The sequence below is a fragment of the Brassica napus genome, chromosome C5 (assembly GCF_020379485.1).
Source record: "Brassica napus cultivar Da-Ae chromosome C5, Da-Ae, whole genome shotgun sequence".
In the NCBI taxonomy this organism is placed as follows: Eukaryota; Viridiplantae; Streptophyta; class Magnoliopsida; order Brassicales; family Brassicaceae; genus Brassica; species Brassica napus.
In genome coordinates, this window is record NC_063448.1 from 47,476,087 (window position 1) to 47,503,701 (window position 27,615).

A 27,615-nucleotide genomic window follows, 5' to 3' on the forward strand; every position below is an offset into this window, starting at 1 on the left:
ATCTGAATATCCTAGGAACCTCTGAATACAATTTCCCAAACAGTTGAATATCTCAAGAAAGAGTTTGAGATGAAAGATCTTGGAAAACAAAGTTTTGTTTGGGATTACAGCTTGAGTACATTAACAATGAAATCCTTGTGCATCAAATAGTATATACAGAAAAGGGTACTCAAAATATTTAATATGGACCAGTCTCACCCATTATCTAGTACATGGGCGTGAGATCTCTTCTTTTGGTCACTGATCCATTCAGTCCAAAGGTGGACGATAAAGAAGTCCATTTAGTCATGAGATGGACGATGCAGAAGTCTTGTTTTAGACACTGATCTGTTTGGTCCATAAGAAGGACGATGAAGAAGCCTTTGATTTTGGTTTATTTTATACTAACGAGCCCAAAGATGAGTTATTTGGTTTTGTTGATTTGTTTTTCAGACAGATTATGTTTTACACGTGGTGGTACACGCATATCACAGCAACATCATCCAAGATTTAGTGTGTGTGTATTTGAGGTCGATGACTCAATATGTTCGATCAGATTGTGGCATGGCCGATGGTAAAGAAGGACCAACTATCATGTTCGAGGACGAAGCATATTCTGCCCAAGATCTTCATCATCCACAAATTGCAGAAAATTGGAGAGGTCCAAGGGACCTTCAGTTTTGTCCAAATCAGGGGGAGTAATGTGTGTTGTACTCTTTTTCCTTCACCATGGTTTTGTCCCAATTGAGTTTTCCTGTTAAAGTTTTAATGAGGCAACATTAAAGCACATTACAAGCTCTAAATGGTTATGACATCCAAGGAAGAATGTTATGAACCAGATTGTGGATGGCTCATAACCAAGAGATTATACCATCAGCGGCCCAAGAAATAGAGAGTCGGTCAGTTTTTCATTTTCCTTATGTCTTTATGTTTTCATTTTTCTAGTTGGATTATGATTTGTAATCTTTCCATTTATCTGTCACGGTGTAATCTCCTATATAAGGAAACTCTATATTTTGAGCACAGGTTTGTATACAACCTTAATTACTAGTATAGTATAGTTTAGTTTAGGCTCTTGACGAATATGCTTTTACTTTTCAAAAAAGTCGAAGTAAATTCGTCCTTGATCACATGACACTGTTTTCCTTGTTGTTGTCGTTGTTGTCAACGATCACATAACATTATTGAAGATATACTACCAGTAAAGCATTTAATTGATTGATGAGCTGCTTTCATTATTTTGATCCAAGTTAGCTAAAATATTAAATCATCAGAACTGGTATATTTTTACAAAATATTTAATGTATAGAATATTAATTTAGTTTAAAATTAAAATTATCTTTTAGTTATGAAAATTAAACTAGAATAAAAACACAATAGACGTTAAAAAAAAACACAATTGTTATAAGAATCTCGTTGTTATATGGATAATTTCTCGAAAGTCATCTTTCTTTCTTTTCAATACTACATATGTTATTATTTAATATTGAGAGACATCTAAAACTACCAGTAATGTCTTAAGAGCATTAAGAGCTCATAAAAGTACTGATCACTTGATAATGTTAAGACTATTGGTTAACTAAAGTGTGTAAACTTTAAAGTATACTCGATCTATCATATCTATGTCTCAGTTTCCCAATATAGTCCATGAAAGAAAATAGAAACTGTTGAACAAAAAAAAAAAGAAAAGAAAGAAAATAGAAACTGAAGATAAAACAAGAAGTTGGTAAACGTATCAATGGTATTATTCACGAACCCAAGTTGGAAACATGGTCGTATATTGTCGCCATTTTGGTGGACTTATCCTCTCTCAGAATTCAAAAAACTATGAGATAAAACAATAAAAGAAAAACAAAAAGAGAAGTGGTTGGATCTTCCTAAAAAATGCTTTCTTTTTATTTTACAAGTCTCCAACTCGTTCTTATGATGCAAGAAAAGATCTCTTGGTTTGAACAGAGAGCTTCAAGAAAATATACTGCTTACGGAGTCGTAGCTTGGAACATTCAACACTGCAACCAAAAAGTAACACAATGATGTAACAATATAAATAAACTGGATCAAATCAAAAGGAAAAATAAATGCTTATTTTTCTTTTACCTGCTCCTAAAGATCCCATCGTCAAAGGTTTTGCAATAATCTTGCTGGTGAAATCTGCAATGTCCTTTAAGGTGAGTTGGTCCACTGTCTTTAAGAATGCATCCACTGGCTTCCTGCAAATATGAACCCGGTTATAACTGGTTTAAATGTGGAATGTGTATATGTAGTTATGTACCTCTCCCCGTATGTAAGTATCTGTCTACCAATGTCTTCTGCTACAATCATCTGCAAATCACACCAAAACAATTAGATAAGATTTTATCTCATGGCTTTAAAAAAGAAAAGAGTGGAAGTTATGAATGATCTACCCGAGATTCAAGATTCATCAAAATTGCAGATTTAGTTGCTGCCTTGGCGCGATCAAGATGTTTTTGGTTGACTGACAAAACATATAAACCAAATGAAACAATATGTGTTTTTTAATGTATACACATTAACAAATGATTGAAAACAACAAAGGAAGGGGGAAGTAAATTTACAAAAACCTTTTCCTTCAGCAACAGCTTTCATTTCATCAGCTACTAATTCAATTCCCTTTGCAGCATACTCAGGACTCTGCAACCCAAAGTGAAATGTAACTTAACCACCATAATGATCAACAATTAGAAATTAGTGTAAAAAAAAACTCACAGTGCAACCATAGATCCCAAACAACCCGGAATTGTTAAAGATGCCAGTGAATGCAGTGCATGATTGAAACTCCTGGTATTGGTTCAAAATGCGGAGATCTGCATCGGCAAATAAGTAATCCATCGTTATCATCATAATCATCGCTGACTAAAGAACTTAGATCCAAAAGATAAGAGAGTTGAAAAAAAAAACAACACAGAGAGAAACTTACAGAGCCAAGAGTGCATTCCCTTGCCAGGACCACCCGCAGAGAATGAGCCACCTCCTCCCATAAGCATCTAATAAGAATAAGATTTGTACACAATTAAATCTTTACATGTGAAAGATCAGTATTTGAGATAGGCACCTGAAGAACAGTGGCCATAACAGCTTCCTTCTCCTTATCCCATCCTGGCACTCCAAAAGAAAGCGCAAAATGTGTTGCCTGACCATGGCCCGGAACAAAAAAAAAATATAAGGAAAAATAAACCCTATTGAACTGGATTTATAAATAATGATGAGTACCTACCTCATCACCAGTATGTTGACGAAAATCTCCACCAACATATTGAGACTTAGGCTCCACTGGTCGAGTTACATTAGGAAGGTCAGATAGTAATGGCTCAACCACTTTTAAAAGCTCCTCGTGTTCAACTCCACTAGCTGCTAATACCATTCGTGGAGCAGTGTAGTTCTCCTAATAATATTTCAAAGTACCAAATAAGTAAGACAAAAAAAGAAGAAACATAACTGCAAATGATCTTGAGTTGTAGGTGATCTTACGGAAACAAACTTCTCCAAGACGTCTCCAGTCAAGCCGCTAATTGCAGATTCAGGTGCATAAAAAGGATTTGCCATTGCGCCAGAGTAACCAGCAGAATGAACCGCCTCCAAGAGATAACCCATAGGGTTCTTTGCAAGTTCTCCTATCTCCATTTTCACTTTCCGGAGCTGTCGGGAGAAGAAAACAACAGAAACCGAATGTCAAAACAGATGTTTTGCTTTCATGTTTGCGAGAGAAAAGCAAACCAATGTTCAGGAAATATACGGTAATTAGTCGCTTTGTAGAGGATTATCAGATTCTAGACGTTAACGAACTATTGATTATTTTATATATATTTTACATTTATATAGTAAAATGTTTAAGAATTATCAAAATTAGATATACAAAAACAAAAGAAATTAGAATTTTTTTTTGAATTTGTACTAACATTATTGCTTAATTTAACAGATTTTAGATTATTTTACAACAGTTTAAACCGATTTTGAGTCGTAAGAAAATCGTTTAAATAAGCACTTCAACCATTTCAGGAACATAACAAGTTTACCTCTTCATTGACTTGCCAATCCACGAAAGCAGGGTTCCTCACACTGTCGACAAGCACTTCCACCATTTGAGGAACATAAGTTTTCAGAGCATCGATGGTGTAACCCATCTGCTCTCGGGAAGCAGAGGCTGAAGTACTGGCTCCCATAGACTCTATCTCCCTCACAAGACGAACATGGGATCTGTTCAGCGTACTCTTGAAAGCCATCCTCTCAAGCAAGTGCGTAGCTCCACGGGATAAAGGTGTCTCGTAAATAGAGCCACAGTCTACGTATAAGCCAACGGAAGCTGCTGGATTCTGAACATGAATTCGTTACAAAAACCGAAGAGAAATTGAATCTAAAGTCAATAGAAAAAGAAGGTCTCACCGGAGACATCTCAGAGGCTATTTTAAGACCATTGGGAAGAGTAGTGGTCTGAACTTTGCTAGGCCCGACATTGTCAGGGAGTGATGGTGGAAGAGAGATACCGTCCAAGGGAATGTTCAACGAAGGAAGCGAGCTACCGGAGAAAACTGGTGAAGCCGTTGCAGCAGCAGCAGTGGAGCTTGCATAGCGTGATGCCCTGAAACTGCGGCTAAGACAGCCCTATAAACAAAAACATAAATCTTTATCATGCGCCATTACACAATGATGCTCAACACATGGCCAAGCCTGCCTGATGAAACATTCAATTCAAGTCCTCGAAATTTTTGAAAGAAAAAAAGAATTTAGGTTTCAAATTATTGAAATCTTTACTAAATAGTCTACGGCCCCAAAATCTCAGAGGCTCCTCGCCCCTGTCAACAAGACAACACTGGGCTACTTTCTTCAAAATGTTGGGGGAAAAAAACTACAACTTGGTTACGAAAATCTAAAACCAGAAATTTGCGATAGATATTGGAAAAAGACAAACAACTTTTTGCTAGAAAACGATAAGATCGAATCTAGATCAATGAAGACACTAGTGTGTTCCAATGGTTTTGCACTACAAGAAAAAGTTAATGGAGAAGGTGGAGTGGGACATTGACCGTAAGTGCCTTGGCTCGTAAAGCTGCCGTGCGGTACATGACTACTGCGAAACCCTAGAACGGTCTGACGAGTCCCGGTGGTGGCTGGCGACAGCAGAGAAGAGAAGAGAGAGAGAAGGATTAAAAGGCTTTCCTTAATATTTTGCAAGTTTATTGGATCGTGCGAATTGCTTCCCAAATTTGTATTTACATAATAAAGCCCATGATAACGTAAAAGTGTGACCATATTTATTTGAAAAATACGATAGAAATAGATAGAAAGTTTTTTAAATTATTTATTAAAACTAAATAAAGATTTTATTTTGTATTTGGATTTAAGTTTAATGATTAATGTTTAAGATTTAAAGTATTTCTAAGCTGCAGTTAGGACAAAAATTTAAAGTTTAATTTAATTATTTTATATTTTAATTATTACTTTGTTTTTGTCAACTTTTTATTTCAACCCGTATACAAAATAAACCCAAAGAAACCAAATAACCGACATTGATTTGTCTTCCTGTATCGGGTGACACAGCAATTCCACGCGTTCCAACATTCAAAGAAGCAATTGACGTGTCATCCAATGCTTCTGCATGTAGCAAACTCAGTTCACGCGTTTGGAAACGCGCCGCCGTGCAAAGAGAGGACTCTGATGCCGCAGCTCCGCCAACAAATCCTCCTTTTACTCAAGATACAACATCGGACACATTGATCTGTTCTTGCAAACGCCTTCCACCCCAACCGAGATGACTGGTTAACATTGGGGATAATTTTATCAGGATAATATATTTTAATTATTACTATTCTGTGGATTTTTCAACTATATAAGAGATTTTCCTTTTAGCCGAATCATTCTCTCTCTAAACGCAAACTCTCTCGTTTTATTGTTCTCTCCAACCAAATCGTATGTCTCCGACCGACGTCGGTGGGCTTCCACAGCCACAGCGTCGGTCGGTGTAGTCTCTTGTTGTTTTAGGCTGTGTTTTGAGTTAGCTATGGTTTTGCATGTTTTCCGATCTAGATCTAGATAAAAAACCATGTTGTTGGACTATTGATCGTGTCGTTTTGGCTCATGTCTTCGCTTCTGTTGTTGATCTATGCTCTTACTTTGCTTCGCTGGTGCTCTAAGCCATTTGGATCTTACCGTTTGAAGTTTTGGGTTCTGTCTTCGATGGATTTTAGAGCTTTAGTGGTCACTCTGATGGAGAAGATGTCGGGTTAAAGAGGATTGCTTATCCTTGGTTCCTTTGCAACAGTTCGATTAAGGATTTGGAGCTTCTTCTCTTAGCACCAGGACATGGGAAGTCGTTAGGTAAACCACTCTCTTCACTGCGTCTTCCTTGGTTGCATCAACGCTTTCCTGCTCGTGGCTCCTCAAATGGTTGGAGCAATATAATGAGTGATGGCTTGATCTTCCTGAATAATGTTTGTCCTCGGGTGTATTCTTCCTTCTAATCCTCTTCTTTCTGATTTAGCTTCTCTGGTTCACTGTATTGTGATTTGATCTATTTTGTTATATGTAAAACCATAGCTTTAGTCTTTGTCTGTCTCTGAAGACTTGTTTGTCCGTCGGCTTATGTTTCCTGGGAACGTTCTTTATTCCACTGGCCTAGTCTCCGGGAGTTTAGTGACTCGCCAGCTTTAGTGTTTAATCCTTGTGTAATCTTTGGTTAATGTTAATCTAATCTTTTAGTGTTTAAAAAAACAGATTTTCCTTTCCCAATTACAGTCTTATATATATTAAAAGTTTAAACCTTGTAGAATCCTAAGTAATCCCGAAATTAGTCCATTGTCAAATAAATTTGTTACGTAAAACATGTGGTCACAATAACAATTTCGTAGAGGATGATGGTCTTTAATTCATCCACGTAGCATCATGTTCAACAGTCTCTAGGTTCAAATTACAACACGTTTTCAAGTACCAAAGTGTTTTTAAATTTTTTATAACCACGCAATGTATAATAAAATGTAATAAATAATAAAATCTTGTGAAACAAGAGAATATAATCTCTATGTTTATGTATTATTCATAAACGTAATGAACCTTTTATATATATGGAATTACACTGTCATAGAATAACGAAGACTAAAGAAAGAAAATACAAATATGGAAAAAATACAAATCATAATCTAATAAGGAAAATGCAAGATGCCGATGCTCTCTCTCTCCTCACGGTCGACTCTCTCTTTCTCTAGCATTGGGTCGATTATGAACCGAGCCGGTTATGGACATCCACAATATGATTTATAATACTCCTCCTTGGATGCCATAACCATACAAGGATTGTAACACGCTTTAGATGTTGTATCATTAAAACTTTACCAGGAAAATCCAGTGGGACAAAACCATGGTGAAGGAAAAAGAGTATAACACGTATTACTCTCCCTGTTCTGAACAACTCGCGGCTGGCCTCATGAACAGCCAAGATCTCCGAATGGTTTGAAGATGTGGCCGCGATCGTCTGCTTCATGGAACGCCATGATATGGCCGTTCCACCATGTGTGAAAACATAGTCTGTCTGTGATCGAGCATTATGTGGATCCGAAAGATAATCTGCATCAGCAAAATCAACTAAACCTTCTTTGTTTTGGTTAGTATAAAATAAACTCAAGTCTTTCGTTCCTTGCAGGTAACGAAAAACATGTTTAATCTCGTTCCAGTGCCTTTGGATTGGACAAGAGCTTAATATAGACAATAGATTCACGGCAAAACATATATCTGGTCGTGTGACTAGCCAGATACATCAAAGCTCCTATGGCACTGAGATATGGCACTTCGGGACCAAGGACATCTTTATCGTCCATCTTAGGACGGAACGGATCAGTGTCCAGGGCGTGGGACCTCACGACCATGGGGCTAGATAATGGGTGAGACTCGGCCATGTTGAATCTCTTGAGTACTTTTCTGTATATGCCATTTGATGCACAAGGATTCCATCTCTTATGTACTCAAGCTGTAATCCCAAACAAAACTTTGTTTTTTTCAAGATCTTTCATCTCGAATTCTTTCTTAAGATATTCAACTGTTTGGGAAATCTCTCTAGAGGTTCCTATGATATTTAAATCATCAACATACACTGCTATAATCACAAAGCTTTGGCCGAATTTCTTTATAAAGATACAAGGGCTGATCGGATCATTCTTGTATCCTTCTCTCTCTAGGTGCTCACTTAACCTATTGTACCACATTCGGCCTGATTGTTTCAATCCATAAAGTGACTAATTCAACTTTATACAGTGTTGTTCTCGAGTACTCGATTTGTTTTTCAATTCTATACCCTCTGGTACTTTCATATAAATCTCATTATCCAGTGGCCCATATAAGTATGCAGTTACAACATCCATTAACCGAAAGTCTAATTTCTCTCTTATAGCCAAACTTATCAGGAATCTAAAAGTAGTAGCATCCACCACAGGGGAGTATATCTCCTCATAATCGATTTCTGGTCTCTGTGAGAATCCTTGTGCAACAAGCCGTGCTTAATATCTCACGACCTTGCCGTGTTCATTTCTTTTTCTCACAAAGACCCACTTATAGCCGACTTGGTTAACATCATATGGTGTCCGGACTATTGGTCCAAAGACATCTCTCTTCTTTAAAGAGTTTAACTCCACGTTTATAGCTTCTTTCCATTTGATCCAATCTGATCGTTGAGTGCACTCATAAATAGACGTGGGTTCATGATCCTCATTCAAATCCATAAGTTCAAGTGCTACCTTGTATGCAAATATATCATCAATGTCGACATTCTTTATGTTCCATTGTATCCCATACAAGACATAGTTTATTGAGATCTCATTATTATCAGAACCTTCAGTACCTTGAATCTTGGCGTCCCAAGAATCAGTATTAGATACATCAGGGCCGGCCGCATCTAAGCATTCATGATCGGCCGTGATCGCTATTAGGTTTTGGGATCGGGCGCAGTTAAGTCCCGGGAATTAGGAACGGCCGCGGTCGTGTCTAGGGTTTCAACAACCTAGGTTTCATTCTCTGCACCTTTCTTAGTTTTCCGAGGGTTCTTATCTTTGGAACCTATTGGTCTACCACGTTTCAAACGTTGTCTAGACTCTGTAGCAACTTGATTGTGTCCCTCTTGAACATCGATTCTGATTGGTGCATTAGCAGCTGGTATATATGACTTAGTCACTCTTTTCGGGTCAGAAAAGGAATCTGGCAATTGATTAGCTAGCTTTTGTAAATGTATAATCTTTTGGACTTCTAAATCACATTCTTGAGTCCGAGGATCTTGCCAAGATAAGGATGTTTGATTCCATGTAATCTTTTTTTACCAGCTTATTGCTATCTCCCCTAATGTTGGATGTTCGGATTCATCAAAGTGACAATCCGCATACCTGGCCTTAAATAAATCATCCGTAGTTGGCTCAAGGTATTTTATAATCGTGGGGAAATCATATCCAACATATATCCCCATCCTCCTTTGAGGTCCCATCTTTGTTCTCTGTGGTGGAGCAATTGGTACATAGACGGCACAACCAAATGTCTTAAGATGGGATATGTCTGGCTCATGACCCGTAAGCAATTGTGATGGAGAATATTTATGTTCACTTGACGGTCTGATACGAATCAGTTCAGCCGCGTGCAAGACCGTGTGTCCCCAAGCTGTGGCCGGAAGCTTAGACCTCATAAGCAATGGTCTAGCTATTAGCTGAATTCGTTTTATGAATGATCCAGTCAAGCCGTTCTGTGTATGTACATGTGCCACGGAGTGTTCCACACTTACCCCCATGGACATACAGTAATCATTAAATGCTTGGGACGTGAACTGGCGCAGCGTATCAACGGTAACTCAGCTCAAATCTAAAGATTTAGATTAAATCTTTAGAGACCTGACTTCTTGAATCGAAGAACTTAATCAAATTCGATACAAGGCTCTCGGATTGATGACAGAATCGAATCAATACAAGGCTTTAGAGAAAAACTCTACTTTTTATCTTCCAAAAAACTAAATATTAAAGCCAACTTACAATACCTTATATAGGTCTTAGAGACGGTTTATAATAACCTAATCCTCTTAAAAATAGCAAATCTAAGAAAAGGAAATCATAGATAGAAAATGAAATCTTAAAAAAAAAGCCGAAAATAGAAAAGTAGTTGCTTGGTGGTGAAGGTATCATGATGCTGCATCAGGTCCTCCCGGGTGCGAAGGATTCGACCGCGAATCTGGCGCTGGGTCTGGTGGAACAAAACGCGAGAGATACCTCACATTGAAGACATCAGAAGTGTTGATGTTGGCGGGAAGTTGCAAGCGATATGCATTATCATTTATCTTCTCGAGGACTGTAAGAGGTCCTATCTTCTTGGCCTTAAGTTTATTGTAAGCATACGCATGCATCCGATCCTTGGTAAGAAATGCCCACACCTGATCACCAACTTCGAAAAGAACACGACGACGATGCGAATCAGAAGCCGCTTTGTACTTTGTTGACGATGACTCGAGATTGGCAACAACCTTTTCATGAACGGTATGAATATTGTCAATAAAATCATCAGCCACTCCATGAATACGTGTGCGATCCGGAAGAGAAGTAAGATCAAGTGGTCCACGAGGCAGAAATCCATAAACAACCTGAAATGGACTGTATCCGGAACTTCGATTGAGGGCATGATTATGAGCGAACTCTGCTTGAGGAAGCTTAGAATCCCATTTTGTAATTGAATCCCCCACAAGACAACGCAGCAAGTTCCCCAATGACCGATTAGTCACCTCGGTTTGTCCATCCGTTTGAGGATGATAAGCCGTACTCATGTCGAGACTAGTACCCAACATCTTCCACAAGGAACGCCAAAAATGTCCTAAGAACCGAGAATCATGATCAGAAACGATAGAAGTTGGCAACCCATGGAGTCTATACACCTCACGAAAGAAAAGTATGGCAACTTGAACAGCATCCGTGGTCTTTTTACACGGGACGAAGTGCACCATTTTAGAGAAACGGTCGACAATGACGAAGATAGAATCAAATCCCTTTTGTGTGCGCGGAAGTCCCTTAACAAAATCCATACTAATATCGGACCACGGCTGGGTCGGAATAGGGAGGGGAAGGTAGAGACCAACATTAGTGGCATGGCCTTTCGACTTTTGGCAAGTCGTGCATCGCTCAACAAAACGCTCAACGTCACGCCGTAACGTTGGCCAGAAATACGATTGAGAGAGCAAGTGCAAAGTCCTATCACGCCCAATATGTCCTTCATTATGTGTTTCTGTAACAAGTTGAAGCCGAAGGCTACAATCCGGTATACAGAGACGATCACCACGAAAAAGGAACCCATCATGAAGAGTAAAATCACGAGAACGACCAGCCTGAACGTCTAGAAGAACTCGACCAAAGAAGTCATCCGATTCATACATATCGGCAAAAGCAACAAAGCCAGGGACAGAGACGTGCAGAACAGACAGGAAGGAATGTCGACGACTCAACGCATCGGCCACACGATTGGATACTCCCGACGTGTGTTTGATAACAAATGTGAACTGCTGCAGGTACGATACCCATGATGCATGACGAGCTGACACTTTGTCTTGACTACTCAGATGTTTTAAGGCGTCGTGGTCGGTAAAGAGAACAAATTCTTTATGAAAAACATAATGTCTCCAGTGTTTGATTGCTTGAATCACCGCATAAAACTCCACATCATAAGTACTATATCGCATACGAGCTCCCGCTAATTTTTCGCTGAAGAAGGCAATTGGTCGGCCACGTTGACTTAAGACAGCACCAATTCCGAGCTTAGAAGCATCATAATGGAGCTCAAAGACTTGAGTAAAATCGGGGAGAGCTAGGACGGGGGCCGAAATCAACTTTGTTTTGATGATCTCGAAAGCTGTAGATGCTTCAGGGGTCCATGAAAAGAGACCATCCCGACGAATGCAATCAGTTAGAGGCGCCATTAAACCACTGAACTGTGGCACAAAACGGCGATAAAACGATGCAAGACCATGAAAACTTCTTGTTGCTGACAATGTAGTTGGAGTAGGTCAAGATTTGATTGCTTCAACTTTGCCTGGATCAACTGCGAGTCCTTGCGCTGAGACAATGTATCCAAGGAAGTTCACTTGTGGAGAACCAAACTCACACTTTTTGAGGGTGGCAAAAAGCTGATCGCGACGAAGAACGTGAAGTACTTCTTTCAGATGGTCAATATGCTCTGATAAGGTCATACTGAAGATCAGAATATCGTCAAAATAAACTACTACGAATTTGCCAATAAATGGTCGTAGAGATTGATTCATGACCCTCATAAAGGTGCTTGGTGCATTGGATAAGCCGAAAGGCATAACCAACCATTCGAAAAGTCCTTCTCGCGTTTTAAAAGCTGTCTTCCACTCATCTCCTGGACGAATTCGTATCTGATGATATCCACTTCGAAGATCCAGTTTAGAGAAAACCGTCGCAGCACCAATTTGGTCTAAGAGGTCGTCTAGACGTGGTATTGGAAATCTATAGCGCACCGTAATTTTATTTATAGCACGACTGTCAACACACATTCTCCAAGACCCATCCTTCTTTGGAATAAGCAAAGCTGGCACTGCACACGGACTAAGGCTCTCACGCAAATAGCCTTTCGCCACGAGATCCTCAACTTGACGCCTAAGTTCTTCATGTTCGCTGGGACTCATACGATAATGAGCTCTATTGGGAAGAATGGCGTCTGGCACCAGGTCTATCCGATGTTGTATATCGCGAAGAGGTGGAAGTCCTGGTGGCAAGTCATCGGGAAAAACATCACGGAATTCCTGGAGAATATTAGAGAATTCTGGAGGAATTGCAGGAGATGTCGCAGGTGTTTGTGAGTTGATGATAGCAAAGACGATCCCTTCCTCACGAAACGTTTCCTCAAATTGTTTACGTTGGAGAAACAGAACTGGAGACGTTGGGGGCTGGTGTTTTTCCGGTACAGACGGCTGAAGAGTAAAGTTGCGGTTTTGAAACCGAAAACTGTAAGTATTTTTGTAGCCATCATGTAGAATTCGACGATCATATATCCATGGACGACCTAGAAGAAGATGACAAGCATCCATAGGAGCAACGTCGCAATGAATTTGATCTTTGTAGGCATCTCCAACCGAGAAAGTGATTAAGGCACGGCGCGTTATTAATAAATCTGTTTTTTGATCTAACCACGCGAGCTTATATGGATACGGGTGATCCTCTGTTGGTAGTTGAAGCTTAGTGACAGCTTCCTCTGCGATAACGTTCTCACTACTCCCGGAATCAATGATGAACTTGCAAACCTTTCCTCCAATTGTACATTTTGAATGAAAAAGGTTTTTACGCTGTGGATTCTCATCAGGAACACGGGGTGCAAGACAGACGCGTCGTAGCATTAAAGCTGTTCTGGTATCTGCAGTAAGCATCTCCATCTCGTCTGGAGTCTCGACAGGTTCTTCATCATAGATTACTTCGACGTCATTACCAGCTGTATCAAGGAGTAGGCCTCGCCGGTTTCTCGTGGGACAGTTAGCCTGTCTGTGACCTATCTCTCCACAAGAGAAACATCGTAGCGAACTTGGTCGAGCTTGGCGATTATCGATGACAGGGACGATGGCTGCGTCTTTTTGGACAGGTACTGTATCTTCTGCCGTAGGTTGTGTTTGATTAGGGCGAGAAGAAAGAGCATTGGTCCAGGAAGAGAAAGATGACTTTGTCCGAGCTTCAATGGTTAAAGCTTGTTGATGAGCTTCAGACAATGTCAACGGATTGAAGAGATTTAGTGTGTGTTGAATTTGTTGCCGTAACCCTGCTGTGAATTGTGCGACTAACTGGCGCTCGGAGTCCTGAATATCCACACGGTTGAGAAGCAAGAAAAATTATGTGGAATAATCAGCCACAGAACGGGTGCCCTGGCGGATGGTATGGAGACGTTGGAACATAAGCTGATCATAATTGTAAGGCAGGAATGTTTTCTTAAGTTTCGACTTAAGCTTATCCCAAGACAAGATTTTAGGTTTTCCGAGACGAGCTCGAGTAGCCTTCAATTGTGACCACCATGGGGCTGCTCGTCCACGAAAGCGCATAGACAGAACAGGAACACATCGTTCCATTGGGACTTGTTTAAACTCGAGAATTTCTTCAACCGTCACTAACCAATCAAGGAGTTCTTCAGCGGAGGCGTTTCCATGAAATTCAGGAATCTCTGTTTTAAACCCTCTTTCCCATGGAACATCTTCTGCTTGAACGTTAGCTGGAGCGACGACACGGTTGTTGCAGAGAGGAGCAAAGGGATTAGCGTCATGGGCTGCTGCGGCTGCGGCAAACAAATTGACGTTTTCATCGTCCTCTTCGTCATCATTGTCGTCTTGTTCTTCATTATTGCGAGCTGGTGGTGGTGGATGTTGAACGTTGAGGTTGTGGATGGCGGCGGTGATAGGTTGCATCTGAGCTTGAAGCTCAGCGATTGCATCACGGGTGATTTCTGCTTCGGTTCGGACTGGTATTCTTCGAGGTCTTGCCATGTTGAATGGAAAAAAAAATTAGGAGCGTAGCAAAGCTCTGATACTAACCTGGCGCAGCGTATCAACGGTAACTCAGCTCAAATCTAAAGATTTAGATTAAATCTTTAGAGACCTGACTTCTTGAATCGAAGAACTTAATCAAATTCGATACAAGGCTCTCGGATTGATGACATAATCGAATCAATACAAGGCTTTAGAGAAAAACTCTAGTTTATTATCTTCCAAAAAACTAAATATTAAAGCCAACTTACAATACCTTATATAGGTCTTAGAGACGGTTTATAATATCCTAATCCTCTTAAAAATAGCAAATCTAAGAAAAGGAAATCATAGATAGAAAAAAAAATCTTAAAAAAAAAGCCGAAAATAGAAAAGTAGTTGCTTGGTGGTGAAGGTATCATGATGCTGCATAATGAACTCACCAGAATTGGTCTCTATCATTCCGACCTTAGCATAGTAAAAGGCCAGTAGAGAGCGCATGTATAGACTCTAGGACTTTCTTATAGCCTTGGCCGATCTCTACGATCTGAAGGAACTCTTTGTTTCCTTCGCCCTTAGTCTCAATATGAAAGCCATTCATTCGAATGTCTTTAAAGCTCAATAGGCTTCTCTTAGAGCTAGGTGAATACAATGCATCAGATATCTCTAGATGCGTACCCTTGGGCAACAGGATGTTAGCCTGGCCGTAGCCCTCTATGAGACTGGCTATACCCGGAATGATACTTTAGAGACTTCATTTGAAAATTTTCGTTCATTAATAAAATAAGTTCAAAGCAATCAAAACATAGAAAACATAAAGCAAAGAACTCGAAAACATAGATGTCGAATTCAACTTCATTATTTTAAACAATCTAAAGTTTCATAATCCATAAGATCGTCTCGTTCATGATTGGAATCATCTTCACCATCTTGATAAGTCATATGAGCTTCATGATTCTTCCCTTTCAAACTCTTTTGGTAGAGGTCAACGAGATGTTTGGGAGTCCTACATGTCTTATCCCAATGATTATCCATACCACATCTATGGCACACAAATTTGGTCGAATTTTGTGGCTTGAAAGATGTACCATAGCCTCGGCCATGTCCACGGCTTCCATAGGAGCCACGGCCATATGAGTTGCCTTGGCCTCGACCAAACGAGTTTTGGTCTCGACCACCACGTCCATGCCATTTTCCACGACCACGGTTGTGTTGGCTATCACTCTGGACATGGTTCGACTCTTTCTTAGCCTCTACGGTCGCATGTGCCTCATGTAATGGGTTTGTTCCAGGAGGTCTCAATTCACTGTTTCTCATCAATAGTTCATTGTTCTGCTCAGCGAGCAAGAGACAAGAGATCAGATTAGCATAAGTTATGAAGCCCTTCTCACGGTACTGTTGTTGTAACAACACATTGCTTGTGTGGAAGGTGGAAAAGGTTTTCTCAAGCATATCCTTATCTGTTATATCCTCACCACACAGTTTCAATTTTGAAACTATTTTAAACAGGGCCTAGTTATACTCGTCCACAGACTTGAAGTCCTGGATTCTGAGATTCCTCCAATCATACATAGCCTTTGGTAATAACACCGTTCTCTGGTGATCATATCTCGTTTTCAACTCTGTCAAAAGGTCTAGAGGATTCTCAATAGTCAAATACTGATATTTGAGACTCTCAATAAGATGATGGCGTATAATCAATATCACACTGTATCTATCTTTCTCACTTGCATTATTGCCCTCGGTGATAAATTCACCGAGTCCCTTGGTTTTTAAGATGATCTTAGCATCAAGTGCCCATTGCAAGTAATTATCTCCAGAGAGACTTAGGGAAGCAAAATCCAAATTGTTGATTTTCGACATTTGAAATCATATGTTTCATAATTTAGATTTAAAAGTGTTCAAGCGAATGCAATCAATATGCTCAAGCAATCCGAATTCTAGGTATGATGCAAATAGGTCATTCGTATATGATGCATACATGTTCAATCTTAGCATTCAGATTCTATATGCAATCACTTCATACTATTATGAATGCATGATGCAAACAAGCCGCACGGCTACAATCTTAGCAAACAGTTTCAATGCAATCAATACAATGATTATTCGTTTTCAATCTTAGCAAACGGTTTTCTAAGAGTTCAATGTGTAATTGCAATCAAACTGTCGAGCAATGCAACAATTAGGGTTCATTCGAGAATGTATGAAAACTATCAATACTAGCCGGATCATTATCAAGACGAGAATGCATAAATCATTTAACCTAGCAAGCGATTTTTATTTCAATTCAAGCATTCGGTTTTAATCAATCAAACAAGATAGTATTCGATTTTAATTTCAAGACATTAGGGTTTCGATCAAACAATCAATACGACTTCAATTTGAAAATCATTCAATCGGTTTTATCAATTCAAACAACCAAATTCAAGAATGAGATTATCAATCCTAGCAATCGATTTATATGTTATCAAATTCAATACGGTTTTAATTAATCAAGGCTAGCATACTATATCCAAACATACAATCATTCAAACAATCAATTTCGATTCAAAGCATTAGATTAGGGTTTCGATTTTAATTCATTCAATCTATCAATTTGATTTCGAATTAGGGTTTATAAAATCAAATGTATTTTAGTATTAGGGTTTTAAATAAAATCGATTTCATGCATTCATGCAATAAGCATGTATGCGGCTAGGATCATGGATATTAGGGTTTCTATTTTGATCTTAGATCATTGGGGTTTTGAGATTCAAAACCATTAAGGTTTCGATTTTAATTGATCAAACAATCAATCTCAATTAGGGTTTGGGGTATCGACCTTATGATTATGAGCTTCGATTTACTCATTGGGGTTTTGATCTATTACCCTATGGTTTTGATTTCAATATTAGATCATACTATTAGGATTTGTAGTTTTTATGGTTTCGATTCTTATCAAACAATCAAATTCGATTATGGGTTCTCTTTAAGGTTTCGAATTACCTTAACCTCAAGTAGGGTTGATCTTAGATCATTGGGGTTTTGAGATTCAAAACCATTAAGGTTTCGATTTTAATTGATCAAACAATCAATCTCAATTAGGGTTTGGGGTATCGACCTTATGATTATGAGCTTCGATTTACTCATTTGGGTTTTGATCTATTACCCTATGGTTTTGATTTCAATATTAGATCATACTATTAGGATTTGTAGTTTTTATGGTTTCGATTCTTATCAAACAATCAAATTCGATTATCGGTTCTCTTTAAGGTTTCAAATTACCTTAACCTCAAGTAGGGTTGAATGGACCGCCAAAGAGATGAACCGCGAGCTGGAACTGATCGGAACGCGAGCTGATGTTGTCGCGAGCTGTCTGATTGCTGAGATCGGGAACGCGAGCTGTCCAACGTGTTGATCGGGTCGCGAGCTGTCCGCGAGCTGTCTGAGATCGTCTTGTTTGCGAGCTGAGGTTGAACAAGCCGAGATCGTCTGAGCTAGGATCAGGAACGCCTTGAGCTAAAGCTGATCGGGAACAGATTGCAAACAAGGATCGGGATGTAAGGTTTCGCGATCGGGATTAGGATTGTTCGCCGGTAAGGATGTTCGCCGATTAGGGTTAGGGTTTTAGGCAGTTTTATTTAGCTTAGGGATTTAGATTCTATCGTGCTGATAACGTGTTGTGAAACAAGAGAATATAATCTGTATGTTTATGTATTATTCATAAACATCAGGAGCCCTTTATATATAGGGAATTACACCGTCATAGAATAATGGAAAGACTAAAGAAATGAAATACAAATATGGAAAGAGTACAAATCATAATCTAATAAGGAAAATACAAGATGTCGATTCTCTCTGTCTCTCTCCTCAAGGTCGTCTCTCTCTCTAGCATTGGACCGGTTATGAACCGGGCCGGTTATGGACATTCACAATATGATTTATAACATAAAGATAAATTTCAATTTTACCACAATATAATTCCTAATAAACATTTAATTAATTCTCCAAGTTTCGAGACCAAGCTAATCTTTTTAAGTGAAAAAAAAGAGCAAAAAGATTCCATCCTCTCTCTTTTTTATACTTATGAACATACTTATTTTAGAAAATGATAGAGACTTATGGAATAAATGTATTCCAGGTAAATATAAGATTGAGAACTGTATACTTAAAAGTAAGGAACTAGAATTAATAAAAGACCTACAAAATCTGAAGGATTATATAGGTAAGTAGGTAACACAAATTTATATTTATATTAATTTTAAATGTGTATAAATATTATATAAAGTTATATTATATTTTATTGATAATATCTAAAATTTGGGTTGAAATTTTTTATATGAGAAATATTTTTGTAAAATTTTCAAATTATAAAAAGATTCATAAATAAAATAAAATATAATTTTATGTTTATATTTATAAAATTTTAAATTAATAGAAACTCTAGTAAAACTATAAATAATAAATTTTATGCATAGTTTATTTTTTCCTTAATTAATAGCATTGTTAAAGTAAATTTAAATTGTTAATTATTTATATGGATAAGATATCTAAGGAAGTAATAGTAACTCACCAACTACGCTCAAGACTTTTTCTCATTTATTGAATGAGTATAGTAGACTAGTAGTATTCTATAACAGATGGGTCTCATCTTAATGGTGATCAGTGGAAATGCAGCATATGGCATTACACCGGGTGGGCTATACGATAACAGATTAAATATAGCTTCAATAATGTAAGAAATGCAATTTTCTCCAAAATAAATCGAGAACGCCATTCTAAACATTTTGTCCGTAGAAAAATTTTTCTTTTTTTTTCTGAAGAAACCGCATAAAATTTCACCTACATGTATTAAGAAAAACAACCTAGTAATATTTTGATTTATGAGATATCATTAATAGCCTAGTGGTTTCAATGAGATTCCCACACACAACTGTTACAGGTCGCAAGTTCGATTCTTTGTCAGCAGGGTGATATTGAAACCTTTCCAAAAAAATCTCGTCGCAGATGGTTCACAAGTTTCTACGGCACTAATGAGATTTTCCTAGATATGAGACCTTTCAGGGTGGACCAGTCACTATAAAAAATTTACCCACAAAAGTTTTAATATCCTCTCTAAAAAAAAACGCTCTGACGGTCTCCACCGTCGGAGGCTTTGTTTTTTCTTCTGCTTCTCTCCTTTGCTCTTCGGCGGACTCATCTCCTCTATATGATATGTTGGCAGCCCTGAAACGATGAAGCAAAGCATATTGGGGTTTAGATCTACTTCCGTAGGTTTGTCTCCGGCTGCTGCTCGGTGGAGATTTGGTGTCGTAACGAGTGTAGATGGTGTGAACTATCGGAAAGTCGGTGTTTTGGGTCTCTGGTGGAGTGGATCAGTGTTTTCAAGTTTCTCGATCTACTCATCCGTTAGCGGTGCAGGCGCGTCGCTGAGTGTGGGTGGCTTCTCTCTCCAGATCTGGTCTTGGAGAGGAGCAGTCTAGCGTGGAGGATGGTGTCTTTCTCTTGGCGTCGAGTGGTGGATGTTTCCTCTGTTTTCGATCAAGTTGGGCTTTGGGGTCTGTTCCAGAGGCGCGTGCGTCGCGGTGAAAGCTGCTGTGTAGTAGTTGTAGCTCCGACGTTCATCGTGTGCTGCTTTTGGTCTTAGTTTAAAACGAACAGTCTATGACCTTGTTTCTGTTCTGCACCAGCAGCGGCCATGCCTTCTACCTCACCGTTCACGCCGCTTTGGATGTTTTTGCTTAGTCTGTGTTGATAGCTTTTCTTCCTCTCCGTTTCTTTGGAATCCTATGTGGTTCTCCTTCACTGCTGTGATTCCAGGGGAGCAAGTAGGAGCTAGCTTACGGTTCTCGTGGTTAGCATGAGGCGATGATCTAGGCTCTCCTTTGGGTCATTGGAGTGCTGGTTCTTCGAAGAAGACTCAGGTTTAGATTGGTTATCCCAGTACCTTTGGCGGGTCACTTGGTCCTCACTGGTGGACTAATTTATAGTCTTGCTTGCAGGTTGGAGGAGCTTCGTCTTTATGTGGCCTCACCGCAACCCATGTGGGTCGCATTACTTCTGAAGTCGATCCGAATAAATGTGACTCCGGCGATCTTGTTATGACAAGCTTGACAGCGCGCATAGCTCTCTGGTGCGATATGTGGTTTGTAGCTTCTGGTTCCAAATCTCCTACTTCTGGTGGTGGTTTGGATGCTCGGGTTTTCAGTTGAATGGTGATTAGCAAAGCTGTGTGGTGTCGGTATCAATCATTTGGAACAGCGCTTTGGGGAATCCACAAATTACTGAGCGTGATCTCATCTTATATCAAAGATACTCTTCACACTTGGCAATGTTCTTCTCTCATTCCAGCTTTTGCTTCTTGTCTATCCTATTAGCTAGTATTTCTAATTGTCCATTGTCTCCTAGATCTTCATGTTGCTTTCCTTCTCCCTCTTCTACATTGTTTAGTTTTCTTTTTTGTTTTTCTGCTTCTAGTTATCTGTGTATCTTCTGTCAAAATTAAAAAAATTGGTATAAAATTTAACATTTATACCAAATTTTTTTTTGATTTTTTTTATAGAGCTAAAGAGTTATGGTTTGATCACAACCTTATACTTCTACTATTTACGGGTAAGATACATATAATAATCCTAAACCAAAGTACATCAAATAACAGAAAAAATGTTGCATGTTTGGATGATAAAATCAATTTTATATGAAAACGAAAGCTGTAAGATTATAAGAAAATGGCATTGGAGTTTTTATATTCACATGATTTGTGGATTATTGAGATTTGAGAGAGTACCAAACTTGGAAATATATATAGCTCACGTGAATAACGAGTGTAACAGTTTCGTTGTTATAACTGGAGAGAAAAAGAGAGAAATGGTCGTCCGACTTTTGTAAAACATGATTAATGGAGTCGTGGGCCGTGCTCAGTGCACTGCTAATTCTAATGCCACGAACCCTAGCCATATCTCTTTCGTCTCTAATTACTCTCATTCATCTTTAGGAAAATCAGAAGTTATGAAAAGATCACTGTTTTATAAAAGAAATGAAAATTTTAAAACACTGAGTGTTTAGGTAGTAAGGTAACCGAATTTTTAAGACATGTTAAAAAAATACACGAACAACATAGTCTAGGATATCTTATGAAATTCTGTAGTCCACGTACAAATTCATTATACTGAAATGTTATATCGTAATCTTTAGATCGATATAAAAAATACTTATCTCTTGATCAATGAAGCTTTCTCATCCGTTTTTACTTTTTATTTTATGTGAGCGTTTTACTAGTTTCAATTTTGGGGGTTCTAGTTACAACTTTCATTAAAACATATAAGAGCATGTCCATCGATAAAAACCAAACCCATGAAAGATTTTTTTTAAAAAATATTAATATTATACTAATGTATTTATTTTTTATTTTTTTTGTAAAATAGAATCAATAGATAAAAAACACATATGTGTCAGTATTGAAACTGTTTTTTTTTAAATGGCTAATTAAGAACCTTTCAATTTTCTCTTTTTTAATTTTCTATTATTTTAATTGTCTTAATCTTATGAATTTGTGTTAAGTGTTGGAGTAAGCTCGAAAGAAAAGGAAACTTGAGTTATAAGTTTTTAACCTAATCCTACTGGGTTATGGAAATAGAAATACTAACATATTTAGGAGTTATCTAAATGTATTACCTATAAGGATTAGGAAATATCAATCTCTATATAAGAAGATGTCAAGATGTTACAAAGCTTATGAGTTTAGAGATTGAGAGCTTAAGTTTTTGAGTTAGTTTTCTTAGGAGGTGATTGGTAGTTGCTGTAGGTGTTGTCCACGGTTATATTTATTTTTACAGCACCAAATTCAGAGCAATCAAGCTTTAAATTTTTTTTTGAAACCACAGCTCTTAAAATAACCTACAGCTGTACAAGTGCTCTGCAGAGCCAAATATCCAAAGCAATTTTTTAGTGCTTTCCATAAAATTTTACAGCAATAAAATCTAAAGCCACAGCAAAAAGTCTACAGATTTTTTTCTACAGCAAAATTTTTAAAGCTACAGCCATTACCAATCGGACCCTTAATCATTAATAAAGTGAGTTATACTTTATATATTCTTTAAACTCTAGATTTGGTATCAGAGCTAAATCAAATCATGGGAGAGATCGTTGCTACGACAAGCAATATGAAGGGAGGTTCTTCAAGCATAAAGTGTCCGATTCTGAGTCATACAAATTATACGGTTTGGACGATACAAATGAAGGTTGCTTTACAAGTTCATAAGGCATGGGAAGCTATAGACCTAGGCGAAACCGAAGGAGAAAAGAACGTTATGGCAAATGCACTTTTGTTCCAGTCGATACCAGAATCGATGACACTGCAGGTTGGAAACCTAGACACCGCAAAAGAGATATGGGAGGCTATAAAAACAAGACATGTTGGTGCTGATCGAGTCAAAGAAGCGCGGCTGCAAACTCTAATGGCGGATTTTAATCGTTTGAAGATGAAGGAGACTGATTCAATTGATGAATTTGTCGACAAACTTGGAGAATTATCATCGAAATCAACAGCCCTAGGAGAGACCATTGAAGAAACAAAACTTGTGGAGAAATTCCTTGATTGCTTGCCAAGGAAGAAATACATACTTATGGTAGCAGCACTTGAGAAGATGCTTGACTTAAAGACGGCGAGATTTGAAGATGTAGTAGGAAGACTAAAGGCGTATGAGGAAAGAGTACATGAAGAAGAAGACCCACAAGAAGATCAATCTAAACTGATGTACGAGAGCTCAGAGTCACAAACAAATCAACCGTACCGAGATTATAACAGAAACTACCGAGGCAGAGGACGTGGGGGACGATCATATTACAGAGGACGTGGAAGAGGGCGCTTCAACGGAGCAGTAGACACATCAAGGATAATGTGTTATCGATGTGATAAGCTAGGACATTACGCCTCAGATTGTCTTGACCGCCTCTTCAAACTACAAGAGACACAAGAGAATGACAACTTGGACACACAGAATGCGGATGAGTTAATGATGAACGAGGTAGTCTATCTTAATGAGAAGAATTGTAATCCAGAGAAGTATGAAACGAATAATGCTGAGGACATCTGGTACTTGGATAATGGAGCTAGCAATCATATGACAGGAGATCAAAGATACTTCTCAAGCATGGACAAGACGATCACAAGGAAAGTAAGATTTGGTGATGATTCCAGGATTGATATTAAGGGAAAAGGAGCTATATCATTTATAGATATGTGGGAACGTTTAGAACGGATCGAGGTGGCGAGTTCGTGTCAAACGAATTCAATGCGTATTGCGATGAAGAAGGAATCACAAGGCATCTAACAGCTCCGTATACTCCACAACAGAACGGAGTGGTGGATAGAAGAAATCGAACGTTAATGGAGATGACGAGAAGCTTACTTAAGCATATGCACATGCCTAATTATTTGTGGGGTGAAGCAATACGACATGCAACTTACTTGATAAACAAGATAGTCACACGATCCTTGCGTAATCAGACGCCATACGAAGTGCTCCGAGGGAGAAAGCCAAACATAAGTCACCTACGGATATTTGGATGTTTGAGCTATGCTAAGGTCGATAAGGTGCACCTAAGAAAGCTCGACGATAGGTCAAGAATACTAGTTCATCTTAGAACAGAGCCGGGATCCAAGGCCTACAGATGGTTTGATGCTGAAACACGGAGAATTGTAGTAAGTCGCGACGTCGTATTTTACGAGACAAAAAGCTTGAACTGGAAGAAATACGATGCAAAGGTAGAAAGCTATGGTGACTTCACGGTCACGATGGGTGAGTTCGGTAACCATGGGATCACTAAGAACTCAAACCACGACGCCGAAAAGCTTGCATAGATTCCAGCGTCACACGATGAGGAAGAAAACAAAGATTACGATGATGATGAAGCTCAAAACTCGGGAACATATATTTTTGGACCAGTCAGCGAAGGAGAAAAAGAAAACAGAGTGTTGAGAAGAAGTGAGAGACAAAATTCCAGACCAAAATACCTTAAAGATTACGTGATGATAGCTGAAGAAGAAGGAGAGTTGCTACTGTTGTGTATAAACAACGAACCAAGAAATTTTGTGGAGGCTAGTATGCTAAAGGAATGGATAGACGCGTGCAAGGATGAGATACAGTCTATCGAGAAGAATGAGGTATGGACACTAGTTGACTTACCGATTGGAGCTAAACCCATTGGTCTCAGATGGATATTTAAGATAAAGCGCAATTCTGATGGGTCGATCAATAAGTGTAAAGTTCGTCTAGTGGCAAAAGGGTATGTGCAACAACAAGGGATCGATTTTGATGAGGTCTTTGCTCCCGTAGCACGCCTTGAAACCATTAGACTACTTATCGGTATTGAAGCTACGAACGGATGGGAAGTTCATCACCTCGACGTTAAGACGGCCTTCCTTCATGGAGAATTAAAAGAAATCGTTTATGTTACACAGCCTAAAGGTTTCGAGGTTAAGGGAAGTGAGAGAAAGGTATATAAGCTCAACAAAGCATTGTACGGACTGCGACAGGCACCGAGGGCTTGGAATAACAAGTTGAATCGGATACTACTCGAGTTTGGGTTTGAAAAGTGCTCCAAGGAACACTCTGTGTACAGGAAAACCGTGGGACAGAGCATTCTCGTTGTGGATGTTTATGTAGATGACTTGTTCGTGTGTGGAGCAAGCGAGAAGATCATTGGAGATTTTAAAAGAGAGATGGGGTCAAAGTTCGATATGAGTGACTTGGGTAAACTAAGTTACTATCTTGGGATTGAAGTTCATCAAGAGGAAGGATATATAAGTCTAAACCAAAGAAGGTATGCATTCAAAATCTTAGAAGAGAATGGGATGGAGAACTGCAATATGTCGCATACCCCAATGGAGAATGGTTTGAAGTTGTCAAAATATAGAGAAGAAGAAGATATCGATGCTACAAGGTGTAGAAGAGTCATCAGATGCCTAAGGTATCTTATACATACAAGGCCTGATCTCTCATACACGGTGGGAGTCCTAAGCCGATATATGACATCTTCGAAGGTGTCTCACGAAGCAGCAATGAAGCATTGCCTTAGGTATCTTCGAGGAACTACATCACTTGGTCTCACGTTTGCTAGATCATCACTAGGGATCCCTAAGCTTGTGGGTACAGCGATAGCAGTCACAATGTGGACATAGATGATGAAAGAAGCACTGCAGGTCACATCTTCTACTTGGGTGAAAGCATGATTACATAGTGCTCTAGTAAGCAGGACACAGTGCTCTCTCTTCCTGTGAGGCAGAATTCATGGCTGGAACAGAGGCTGCTAAGCAAGCTATATGGCTACAAGAGCTACTAAGTGAAGTCACCAAGCAACCTATCGAGAAAGTACTCATCAGAATTGACAATCAGTCCGCAATTGCTCTTACTAGGAACCCTGTTTTCCACGGCAGAAGCAAACATATACACCGACGTTATCACTTCATAAGGGAGTCACTACAAGAAAACATCACCTTAACGAGGGCGGTTTTCCTCGCTATTTCGTCGTAAAAGAGGCTTTACGACGAAATAGCGAGGAAGCGCGTTTGCTCGTTACTCGTCCGTCGTAACACATATTTCCTCGCTAATTCGTCGTAACTTAGCGAGGAATATATTTCGTCGTAAAGACGAAGTAGGGCGATTCGTCGTAAAGACCACGTCAATATTCCACGCAAAGACGTCGCTACAATTCCTCGTAAATACCTCGAAATGAGTTCCTCGTAACCTACACGTAAATACCTTGAAAGAGTTTCCTCGCAAAATACACGTAACAACCACGAAACGATTTCCTCGTAAAATACTCGTAAACTTTTCTTCGTTATTTCCTCGCAAATGTTTCCTCGTAAAATAGTCGTTAATTGTTTCTCGTCATTTCCTCGTAAGGTTTCCACGTAAAGAGGTCGTACATTAGCTACGAATTTACTTCGTTTTTATTATTTTACAGAATTTAAAAATATAATTAAAAAATAATTAAAATTATTTAATTTAATAATAAATTAAAATTTAAAATAAAAATAAATCAAAATGAAAATATTTTATATATAAATAAGTTTTGAATTTATATAATACAACAACCAAAAAAAAAACTAAGGGTCGTTCATCGCCCGGTAGAATTCATCACTCCTCCTCGTAACATCCGCCTCGTTATGTACGTCGGATGACTCGCCTTGAATGGGATGTTGTTGTCGCATGTTCCTCAACATGGACTCCCATTCCGGATTTGTGGCCGCAATAACGTCTAAGAAACCCTCGACTCCACCCATACGAGATTTTGTCGCGGTCAACTCGTTACGCAGCTGAGCGGACTCTCTACACAGCTCAGTGACTTCATCATCCCGTCGCTGACCATAAGACGATGTCGCTCTCGGAACATCGTTGACGGAACCTTTTTTTTAGGGACAACCTTAAAAACAAAAAATAAATATTGTAAGTAAAAATTTAAAGTTAAATTAAATGAATAATAAAAAATTAATTTTTTTGAAAATTTACCTCCTCGTAAATCTTATCCACGTCAAGTGTGGATAAGGTGACGGGTAATCCGTCGGTAGACTGCTCGGTCAGCTGAGTCTGGCGGTCTTCAACCCGAGCAACTACGTCGTTGTAGATTTGCTCGGACTTGCCATCTACAAATACGCCCGCCTTGTTCTTGTGGGTCCTCTCGTAAAGTTCCATAAGAGAAGGGAGATGTCCCGTCTCTTTGGCCTAAAAAACAGTTAAGAAAGTTAGAATAAATTAATATATATATTAAAAAAATTATTTAATAAAATATTTAATTACCATTTCCAAACGGACACCGGCGTGGGGTTTTTGGCCCGTAGTGTGAAGCATCGGCCCGTTCCCGTGCTCATCGACCGTGTTACGGGAGTTAGAGCAAGCCTGGGCGATTCTAATGGAATCAGGAAGGCGCCAATAACGGATGAGGCCATCCCACACATCCGTGGTGAGCTCAGCGGGTTTGCCACGCTCATACCCCTTCACGATCCAGTCACCCTTCCAGTTGGAGACCGTGTCCAACAAGCGAACTTTCGCCTTCGCGTTAAACTTCTTCCTCACCCTCTCAGTGATCCCCAAGGCCCAAGTATATTTTTGCTGTTGGAAAAATAAATTAACAATTAGTTTTTTAGAAAGTATATATATAAATCATGAAAAAATTAA

The 27,615-nt window shown here is 38.9% G+C and overlaps 2 protein-coding genes across 2 annotated transcripts; both read right to left on the reverse strand.

Annotated features, from left to right (window-relative positions):
* Positions 1-1,702: 1,702 nt before the first annotated feature.
* LOC106452120 (probable mitochondrial-processing peptidase subunit alpha-2, chloroplastic/mitochondrial) lies at positions 1,703-5,224 on the reverse strand. Its single transcript, XM_013894144.3, has 13 exons — positions 5,022-5,224; positions 4,381-4,599; positions 4,014-4,310; positions 3,469-3,636; positions 3,215-3,382; positions 3,053-3,130; positions 2,918-2,984; positions 2,707-2,804; positions 2,562-2,631; positions 2,385-2,455; positions 2,252-2,301; positions 2,077-2,189; positions 1,703-1,988 (listed from the first exon to the last, which is right to left on the reverse strand). Exons 1-13 carry the CDS (start codon positions 5,058-5,060, stop codon positions 1,942-1,944), a joined length of 1,485 nt encoding a protein of 494 aa, XP_013749598.1. The 5' UTR covers positions 5,061-5,224; the 3' UTR covers positions 1,703-1,941.
* Positions 5,225-11,952: 6,728 nt separating this feature from the next.
* Positions 11,953-14,479, reverse strand: LOC106454008. The gene is made up of 2 exons (XM_013896193.2): positions 13,856-14,479; positions 11,953-13,801 (listed from the first exon to the last, which is right to left on the reverse strand). Exons 1-2 carry the CDS (start codon positions 14,477-14,479, stop codon positions 12,002-12,004), a joined length of 2,424 nt encoding a protein of 807 aa, XP_013751647.1. The 3' UTR covers positions 11,953-12,001.
* Between the last annotated feature and the right edge of the window lie 13,136 nt (positions 14,480-27,615).